The sequence below is a fragment of the Atta colombica genome, unplaced genomic scaffold, assembly GCF_001594045.1.
Source record: "Atta colombica isolate Treedump-2 unplaced genomic scaffold, Acol1.0 scaffold281, whole genome shotgun sequence".
Lineage (NCBI taxonomy): Eukaryota > Metazoa > Arthropoda > Insecta > Hymenoptera > Formicidae > Atta > Atta colombica.
The window spans coordinates 1,166,672-1,177,780 of record NW_017259383.1 but is presented as its reverse complement, the minus strand read 5'-3'; the positions used below and the strand labels follow the sequence as shown (position 1 = coordinate 1,177,780).

Sequence of the window (11,109 nt, the reverse complement as noted above, 5' to 3'; positions counted from 1 at the left end):
GATTGTGCGAAAGCCATAGTTAACTTTAAAGTATTTGGTCTCTCAATATTTATTTTTATAATTTTGTTAATATATTCTATCAGTTGTGTGTGTGTGTGTGTGTGTGTGTGTGTGTGCGTGCGTGTGTGTGTGTGTGTGTGCGTGTGGCGAAATGTGACAGATAGTTGCTCAAAATAATATATTAAATAATATATTAAATAAAAAAAGAATGGATGAAAATTTAAAAGATAATTGCACAATAAAATTACAAAAGAAATAAATCCAGCAGAGATGATAAACATTTATTTCCCGTTTGTATTAAAAGAACTTTGTAAAGCGATCTTCACACAAATTATGTATTTAAGTGTGTTATTTAAGTATAATCTTTTTTTCATTGTGATATTACAATTGTGAGAACGGCTGATTTATTCACTATCACTACCGCCACTTCCCGATACTGATTTTCTAGACACCGGGGATGCAGAACTGTGAAAAAAAATACGTGTAATATACGCAAAAAAAAACTTTTATATATTTATAATTGTAGTATGTAAAAAAATAAACTTACCGTGCCGATCCGCTCGGACTCCGGCTTCGAGAACCGCTCTTCGATCTAGAGCGCGATCGCGACCTGCTACCACTCCTCGATCTTGATTTAGACCTTGAAACAGATTTCGATTTAGACCGCGATCGACTCTTGCTTCTTGACTGGCGTTCTTCCGAGCCTGAACGCGAGCCACTTTTGGATCTTGACGGCGATACGCCTTTTCTTGAACCGCTTGGTGACCTTGAACCACTCTTTCTTGAACTCGATCTTGATCTTGGTTTTGATTCACTTCTTCGCGAGCCACTGTTAGACCTTGATCGCGAGCCACTTTTGTGCGAACCTGACCTCGATCTTGATCTGCTTTTGGCTGACCCTGATCTTGACCCGGATACCGACCGACTTCTTGATTTTGAAACGCTCCTTGATCTGGATCCTGAAGCAGATCGAGATCGAGAGCGCGATCGTGATGGAGATCGCGAACGAGAAGCTGAACGTGAACTGCTTCTTGAACGGCTACCGGATTTCGACCTTGAACGAGATCTCGAGCGTGAGGCGCGAGAGCCTTCGGAATCGGATGCGATTCGTTTGCTGCTGTGCGGTTGATTCTCATTGCCGCTTTCGCCGCTATAAAAATAACACAAAGTTTAACATGATATTTTGTTGAGTATGATAAACTAAGAAATTAATATATTTATTAAGATGTTTTAATATTTAATACTATTTAGAATATAATTTAAAAATAGTAAACATGATATCAATCCATAAAAAAAAAATCAAATCAACTCTGATTTAATGAATTCTAAAATTAGAGATAATCATATAATATTAAGATAACATATCGTACTTACCCACTAGCGATTTTAAGGCCACCCGTATCGCTGTCTGACTCGCTCGTCGAAATAGTTTCCTTCGATTTAACCAGCTTACCCTTAAGAGTTTCAACTACGCCTTTACGAGTTTTCTCTTTTTTAGTCCTTGCGTTCTTCTTGCTACGTTTCTGTTTCGGCTGATCACTATCAGATCCTGTAAAATACATATTTTCGGAATGATTTCTTTAATTTTATGAAAATATTAAACTTCATAATCAAAACGAGTAATTTTATAGCGCTATGGAAAAATAAAATAAATAATAATAACCAAAATTGAAGACTTCTTATGCTAAATATAAATTATAATAATTAATCAAGTACAAATTAATAGCTATATAGAGTCAAACGCTGTTTTCGGTGCGTCAACAAATATATCTTTGATACAAAAAATTCGAACGTTTCAATTTATCTGGACCATCATCAGCGATAATATAATGTACAAATGTTAATTAATGTTAAAGAGAATGATGTTGAAACGCTATAATATTAATATATATTGTTCTCTTATTTGTCAACAGAAATTTGTTACAAATAAGAGGACAATATATAATTAATCTCTGTCGACTAACTGTTGATTAACATTTGTAAATTATATTATCACTGATGATCCAAATAATGGGACCAAAACGTTCGAATTTTTTGTATCAAAGATATATTTGTTCATAATTGACACCGAAAAAGTGTTTGACTTTACATAGCCATTAATTTGTACTTGATTAATTATTGTAAAATAAAATAAAATTTAATTATTTTACCGCTATTGCCACTTCCATCCTTCCTGCGTCTGCCTTTACCTTTGCTCTTCCTATCTTTAGTTTCACTGCTAGGTTTCCTTTTACGCTTTCTTTCTTTCGGTATTTCTTCTCTGCTTTCATCTCTATCAGAGCCTCCACTATCACTAACATACTGATCAGTTCGAAGTCTCTTGCCCTTTTTTCCGGGTTTCTCTGACGGCATTTCGCCGAATACCAGCGCGTTCTTAGTTTTCTCCACATATTCTTGTCGCTTTTGCAACATCTCCTCTTCTTTTTGGCGACGCATCTCTTCCAGCTTGCGTTGCTCTTCCGTCTGACGCATTTTGAAGGCTTGCCTATAAATTTAGATAATTTAGTGATAAGCGTATAAAGAATATCCGATGGTGACATACCTTTCTTCTTCTTGCTTCCGTCTTAACATCTTCTCTTCCTCATCCAACCTTCTAGCTCTAGCGACATGATACTGCGCTTGTGATAATAAATCTTGACACCTCCTAGCTTCAGCTTCCGCCAGCTGTTCCATCCTGTCGCCGTGCGCTGACAAATACTGAAAATATTTGTGTGAGAGACCTAATTCATGAACTGCCTGCAATACGGTGGTCAAAGTTGATTTCTCGTCTTTAAGAATTTGCGTGGCCAATCGTTGAAGTACAAGAGCAATATTGTACAATAAGACGGTATCTTGTGGAGCTACTCGGCGTGCCTAAAAATATATCGACAAATTAAATATTAACATGAAATATTAAAATAAAATAAAATCTTAAAAAATCACATATATGGCTAATTACTTTTAATAACGTTAATTTTGCTTCTTTTAACTTGCCAGCTTTAAAATAAGCTCGTCCAAGATATTGCAAAACTTCAACATGATGGTATTTATAAAATTTTCGCAAACAATTTTCATACTGCAATGTAAAATATTAAATTAGTTAAGTTGAATTAACTACTTCTGTTGTAGCAACTATATATATTATCTACCATTTGAATAGCGCTGACAAATTGTTTCTGTTCCACATAGATATGTGCAATATTTAACCAAACATCACAGAATTCTGCCGTTGCTTCGCGCACTTGAGCAAATATATCTCTAGCTTCATTTACACAACCCTTATGCGCGAGTACTGCACCGATACCATTTGCAGCCCAGATGTTTTTCGGATCATTTCTCAGAACCTAGCAAATCATATTAGTTATAATTAGAAATATTTTAATCTAGTTAATATTAAATCTAGATAAATTGAATTAGATAATAGTTACCTGCTTGTACATGGCTAATGCTCGATCTTGATGTCGCTTCTCCCTTTCTTTGTCTTTTCCACTTTGATGTAATGTTTGCAGCCAAATATTTCCCAATGCTATTAAAGAGTAAGCATCGGTGCTCGTTGTCGGATTTTTCAAAATTCTCTCGAATTTCTTCTGGCCAGGACCCCATTCCATCTTGGCTAGATGTAAATTACCCAGCAATGACCATGCATCCGGATGTTCGTTATTGATTCTCAAAGCGTCCTTGAACCAATCGGACGCTTCGTATATCTGTCCCTTATCTCTCGCCATGCAGCCGAGTCTCAAATAACAATCCACGTAGTTCGGATGCTCCTTTAAAATGTCCTTGTACAGTTTCTCTGCTCGATCGAATACACATAACGCTTCGTTAAGTCGAGCTAAGTTATACGTCGTAGTCACTGCTATCGAATTATAATATACAGAATCATGTAAGGCGTCTGCTTTTGAACGTGCCAAAGATTCCTCTAGATTTTTCCTGGCTTCCTCCAAGTTACCTAGTCTAAGAAGTAAATCATCAATTACTATAATATACAAAATAAAAATATACACGTACCTGTAATGTAACGCTCCCACGTTGTTCAAAATCTCCGGCGGTATGTCCGCTTGAACTTTCTCCTTCAAAATTCTGGTCGCGGTTCCATAGGCATTCAAGGCTGCATTCAGATCACTTTGCTCCAATATCTGTGCTAATTCGATCCAAGCTTCGACATCGTCAGGAAACTGTTCTGTTACTTTTCGCAAGTGATTTTTTGCAATATCTCGTTTTGATTGGGAACTCGAATTAGCATAGAGCGAACCGAGAATCTTCATTGTTTCGTAATTTCCTGGTTGTGCTTTCAAGACCTTCTCGAAGCATTGGGCTGCCTTTTATTAGAGGAATAAATTATTATTTTATATATACCTAATACAAATAATTATTTTAAGTAATGTATATTACATGTTCTTACATTTTCTGCATCACCACGATAAACATACATTTGTCCTAATCCAAAATGTGGCAGTACAAATACAGGCGGAGCAAACTGCGTTGCCTGATAATAATATTGAAATGCTTGATCGTAATCACCCTGAAATATGTTTTCTTAATTAACAAAAAAAAGCAATATTGACATAAATAACATTAATTACTACTTTATGCTTACTTGGACGTGAAATGCTCTGGCTAGTTGATAGCAACTTTCTGCTCGCATAGCTTCGTTTTCTGTGTTATGAAATGCGTGCAACGCTAAATGTTGAACTTTATTGTAATCTTTTTTGAAAAAGAAATGGTTCGCTAAATGATTTAGCACCATCGGATTTGTCGAATCGATCGTGTAAGCCTTCGATAACATTTGCACGCCGGTTCTTATACTGTCGGGCTGTTGCTGATTTAATTTCAAGACCGAAAGGCCAACTAGCGCACCGACGCATTGTCCATCCAACTGTAAAGCTCTTTCAAATGCAAGTCGCGCTTTCTCTTGATTATTCAACTTCATGAAACAATGTCCCATTCCCAATCTAACAGCAGCTGGACAGTTTGGATTAGTTCTAAGGGCTTTCTTATAAAATGCAAGGGCACCTCTGTAATCTTTTTTGTTAAAAGCAATGCAAGCTTTGCCAAGCAGAGAAGGTATGTTATTTGGCGATTGATTTAGTACAAAATTAAATTGTGCATCAGCCTGCTCCATTTTATCACCTTCGAGCAGGCAGAAATAAGCTCGACCGAGTAAATGATTCTGCAATAAAAAAAACGATAAATATAAAAATTAAGATATTACTATGGATATTACTATTCAAACGCATATGATAATACGTACTTGATCATACATGATAATCTTGTCAGCTGTTGTATACAATAATGTAGCTTTTGTAAAGAGATCTCTTTTTTTATCTTTATTCTTTTCTTTGTTGGCTTCCTGGACATAATAGGCAGCCAACATGTCAAGGGCTCGCATCTGATCTTTTTCATAGTCACGATAATCAATATTTGCATCGATACGAGAAGATTCAAGTATCTTAATGAAGTCATCAATTTTTTGTTGCTTGTAATATTCAAGCTGAAATAAGAAATAAACTTAGATAGATACTAACTACTATATCCCTTTTCTATTTAGAATTATCTGTTCTATACATACGGCCAAATTGACCCAGATATTAAGTTGAGCATGTTCCTGTCGCAGAATCCCCAGAACTTCATCTCCATCTGGTAACTGATCTAAATAAAGTTCTATGACCTATGAGATTGACAAGAACAATTACAATTTTAGCAAAGATATATACGAATATATCTCGTAATTCTATCATTTTCTGATTTAATGTTCGCATTGATATAATTGCATTACAAATAAGATAAAAATGAAATAAGCATTTGGATCATAATATTATAGAATTAATAAAAAATATAATAAAAAATATAAAAATATAAAAGTTACATATTGCAGAAATAAGGAAAAACAGGAAAATTGTATGAATGTATAATTATTATGCACTTCTGTCATTTTCTTATGTTAATATTGATATTGGTAGATACAGAAGATTATTACATTTTACTAACATATTATCATATAATTGCATTGTAATATTAAACATTCATAAAATAAATAATATTTAAAACATAATATATTAACATGGAAATAATGATAGAAAAGTTACATATGAATATTTTATATTTCTATCATTTTCTGATGTATATCTGATAGTAGAGTGTTTATATTGATCTATAAAATTAATTATTTACATTTTATCTATTATTATATAACTATATGATATTTAATAACTGCATGATATCGAAGTATCCATGAAATGCAAAATCCATGGAACAAACAATATTTGGATCATAACATGAGAATAAAGATAAATAGGAAAGTGTGATATTTAAATTATAATTTGCATAATCACAATTATCCAGTGTATAAGACAATTACTACAAGAATTATTTAAAACACATAAGTACGATTATATTTTGGATTGAAAGCTATATTGACAATACAATTGTCAGACAGAAAAGATTATTAACAGTATTTGAAAGTATGCAAGTGATATTGAATTATATTCTAAATGGAAAGTCATCAGGCTTATGATTCACATTCGTACAAATGTATTGATAGGGAATTATGCAAGTGATATTAGATTATATTTTAGCTGGAATATTAAACTTAAGATTCACATTTGTACCATTGTTACAGGTAAAAAAATTAAAAGCAGATGAAATTGAATTTGTATTTTATATACAAAATTATAGACTTGCAACCTTACAAATACATAATATGCAATTATTACAAAGAAAACTCAATGATACATACAAACATATACGGGGTGAATAAGAGAGTTAAAGTAAACAAAGTAGAAATAAATTATTAACGCCGAGCTGTTAAAGCAACATATTGCTATCCGAATGCATGCACATGAAATATAATATTTATTCAATCAGGAGAAGCGTGTCGTTATTTTGAGGTTAGGTCTGTATGGATATCGCTGATTATTGCAAAAATTTTAGTCTTCCAATTTCATTGCACTCAGGATCACGTATAGATATCGTAAATTAATGATATAATCAGTAAAAAAGACATATTCACCTCGTCTGTATCGCGGAGTGGTATCTCTATAGACCCCGCCATTGTAACATATTCTCACGTTAGAGCGATTAAACCTTAGAGCATATAACACATTTATAAGTACATACAGTATAGACACCGTCGGCACCTTTGATGTAGTAAGTCCCAGGTCACATGACTCGCCGCCATATTATGGATTGGAAAGGCGCTTATAAATTTGAGTTTTTTATAAAACTATAAAATGATTTTTTTTAAAAGAAAACATAATTCGCTCGTGTCATGAAAATTGTTTATAGCGAGTATTTTAAATCGGATTTATATAATAATATGTTAACAAACTCGCTATATACATAAAGATAATATTCGTATTAATAATAATAATAATAATAATATTAAACAGTAATAAGTAAATTAAAAATAATAATTGATTAAATACTATATGAAAATTGAATAATTATGTATGAAAAATAATATATTGCATGAAAATTATAATTAAACGTAAAGTTATAATTTAATAATATACGTACACAGAAATGCAAATTTTAATACGAGAGTACTTTATCGTATACAAATATAATAGTCTACACAATATAGCGTCTCCGAAAAAATTTGATTTAATTTTTTAGTAAAACTTAATTTTATTAATTACATTTTATGGGAAGGAAATCCAGCTAACCTAACATTTCAATATAACACATAACCTAACATTTCAATTTATTGAAGGCAGACTGATTGAAAACCGACGTATGCGCATTAAAAAATGGAGACCATCTAAAAAATTTCCATACTGTATGTACCAGAAAGAAAGGTGAGAGAGGACATGACACCCAAAACTTGTAAAATGCTGCCGCGCACTACTGTCCTCTGACCTGAAGTGGATCTAAACTACATAGCAACGTCCAATTTTCTTAGAGTACATCGTCTATTTTTCAGGGCAGATAATAAATCGATATTTTAGTTTATATAATAGTATTACATTCACGAACTGTGGATCAGAAATATTCATCTTACATGCGCGTGATTTTTATTTCATTTACGCCCGTTTTCACCAATGTAGATTAATTTTAATCTCGATTCAATTTACTCTTCATCTTTTTCTAGTTCTAAAGAGAGTTAGAAAAAGAGGAAGAGTAAGTTAAAATTAATCGAAATTAAAGTTAATCTACATTAGTGGAAACGAACATTAATGCCCATTTTTCTAGTTTCAAAAATTAAAACAAAACAGAATAATCCAGCGATAATAAACGAGAATGGATTGAAATTTTTTTATATCCGAATGCATATTTTAAACAGCAAATACTTCTTTTTGGATTTAATTGGAATTCAATTGGATTTAATTGGATTCAATTAGATGCAATTGGATTGAAAAATTGCACTTCCTATTCAAAATTTTGAATTGAACAGTATTCACAATTGTATTATTATGCACAGCTAATATTATTTTTAAATTGAAAGATATAGAGATATGCTCCATGCAATTCTTATAAAAGAATAAAAATGCATTCAGGATTGAAAAGCACGAATGTTAATTTTAATATTTCTGAAAATCTGAATCCATTTCAATTTATTTCAATCCATTCTCGTTTGTTGGGACTTTAGCAAAAATGAGCTATAAAGGCTCTCCATCCCCGTCAATTTTACACTGGCGGTCCTGTTTTCTTTATAAGTATACTCACCCATAAAACAAACAAGCTATTAATAAATTTTGTACCCCAGCGAACGAGAGTGGATTGAAACGAATTCAGATTTTCACAAATATTGATTCACGAATGTTAAAATGAATGCTTTTCAATTCTGAATGAATTTTTATTCATTTGTAGAAATTGCATATCTATGCCTTTCAATCTAAAAATAATATTAGCTTTTTCTATGCATTGTAAATACTGTTCAATTCAAAATTTTGAATAGAAAAGCAGTTTCTCAATCCAATTGCATGAATCTAATTGAATCCAATTGAATCCAATTAAATTCAAAAAAAATATTCGCTATTTAAAATACGCATTTTCATGAAAAATAAGAAAAAAATTTCAATCCATTTAAATTCATTCTCGTTTGCTGGGAGGTAAATCCATCTTTAATTTATTTTTTTGTTTTTATATCTAATTATTTTATTGTATTTCGCTAATGAAATTGCAATAATTTTTAATTATTCTTTATTGTATTATCCTTTATACAATTCGATATTACAATTATAATAATTATTTACAATTATCAATGCTATTCAAGATATAATAAAAATGATAATATAAGAACATAATTAATAAATTTTTGTAAGTTTTGCGAGATTATACGAAAATACATACGATAGCAATGAAATATTGATAAACGCAGAAAAAATACTAATAATTAGATCGTATTTACTATTAATTATTTATTATTAATTAAGTATTCACTAATAATTTGCGAATATAAAATTTAATAATATCGCGACAAAAAGTCATTAATATATTTATAACAGCACTTTCATCGCATTCAAGATAACTATCTCAATAATTTCATATCAAAATCCCTCCGTCTCGTGGAATGCTGATTAGTATCCGATGCAAAGAAGAACAATCTTCATCGTGAAAAGCGAAAAACTTAATTATTCTGATTCAACATAAATTTTACAAGATCCATTTGCAAAGAAAAGTTAAGCAAGCCATCAAATACCAATGATCTTGTTACAGGACGCGAATGTGAATTCCGAATCTTTCAGACAACTTAGCGATAGTAATAATTTTGATAGCATATCAATTACAATTACAATTACTTTTATCACATCTTATCTTTAATATAATATTAAAATTCATGAGAAAATATGTTCTGCCACACGTGACTAAAAATCATCTCTTATTAAAAATAAATGGATAGAATGATTTCCTTATGCAATAGTGGTTACGAAAGAATATATTTAATAATAATAAAATACATACGTTATTGTAATTTTTTATATGTATGGGTACAAAAATTTCTCGAGTATTAACTGTTCGAGATGAGTCGAACCCGATAATAACGGGATTTTAAAGAACATTTATAATGAAAAATTTATTATATAAAATTTAACTAATTTTTTATTTTTCAAAAATTACAAATTATTAATATCCCGCTAATATGAGGGTACCCATTCGACTTATCTCGAATTTTTTGTATCCACACATTTAAAATTCAATATTATCATATAATCACGATGACATTGTTAACTATAAAAAATTTTGAAAAAAGTTAAATAAATATCGACAAAAATCAATATTCGTTTAACATAATCTCATAATATCTGCATGTATTTTATCATTAAAAAATGTATATAAATTAATAACTAAAAATATTCTGCAATGGCGGGATGTCCAATACCTAAAAATAATTGTAAAATAACAGTTAGAAAATTAAATATATACATTCGTAACCGTATTTTTGTTAGAACAATCATCGAAAAATTATAAGCAAATTATTTGTATAAAACTTAAATTTGTTTGTACTTAATTTGAATTTAAACAAATAATAATTATATATCCATATCAATTATATAACACTATAAATTTCTATTGTTATTAACAGTGTACTATTGCTAATATTATTATTACTAGTGGGAGAACATTTAATAAATCAAAGAAAGTGAAAATTATATGCTAAAATATATCACTAAATTAATGTTACAACTGGACTTCAAAATATATAGCAATTATCAATGACTCATTAACGAAATTGTTACTATCAATAACTGCAGATGAGAAAACCCGAGATTAATTCCAATCCTGCATAAGAGACACCAAACTAGACTTCGCGAATGAACTTCATGAAAAGCGACGAGGAATAATTCTCCATGATGAAAACAATTTCGACTTTCCATCGATACAAACCACGTGATCACTGACATCCATCTGACGCGAGAGACAGCGATATGAGGTTTTTACATATAATAAATTGTTCACTAATATAAATTGTTCACTAAGTATAAAATATACTTGTAATTTTATAACGTTAAAAATGTAAATGTCGAAAAGCAAGTAAGAGTTAATATTTAACAATTGCCTCAGTCAAAGCTCCAATCTTTATGACTTATTTAATAAATTTATACTAAATACGAAGAAAAAAAAGACGATTATTCTAAACATCAATAAGAAATTACTTAAAATTATTAATGACTTATTGATATATAAAAT

The 11,109-nt window shown here is 30.8% G+C and overlaps 1 protein-coding gene across 2 annotated transcripts; it reads right to left on the bottom strand.

Moving 5' to 3' along the window:
• Nucleotides 1-292: 292 nt before the first annotated feature.
• Nucleotides 293-7,062, bottom strand: LOC108689901 (RNA polymerase-associated protein CTR9 homolog). 2 transcript variants are annotated; one of them, XM_018196859.1, is made up of 14 exons: nucleotides 6,989-7,062; nucleotides 5,549-5,647; nucleotides 5,231-5,470; nucleotides 4,577-5,149; nucleotides 4,382-4,501; nucleotides 3,988-4,298; nucleotides 3,408-3,933; nucleotides 3,129-3,323; nucleotides 2,939-3,055; nucleotides 2,543-2,853; nucleotides 2,151-2,485; nucleotides 1,375-1,549; nucleotides 548-1,150; nucleotides 293-465 (listed from the first exon to the last, which is right to left on the bottom strand). In XM_018196859.1, exons 1-14 carry the CDS (start codon nucleotides 7,028-7,030, stop codon nucleotides 405-407), a joined length of 3,708 nt encoding a protein of 1,235 aa, XP_018052348.1. In that variant the 5' UTR covers nucleotides 7,031-7,062; the 3' UTR covers nucleotides 293-404. The 2 variants fall into 2 exon arrangements, with proteins under 2 accessions (XP_018052348.1, XP_018052349.1); XM_018196860.1 differs by having other exon boundaries at nucleotides 2,190-2,485.
• Between the last annotated feature and the right edge of the window lie 4,047 nt (nucleotides 7,063-11,109).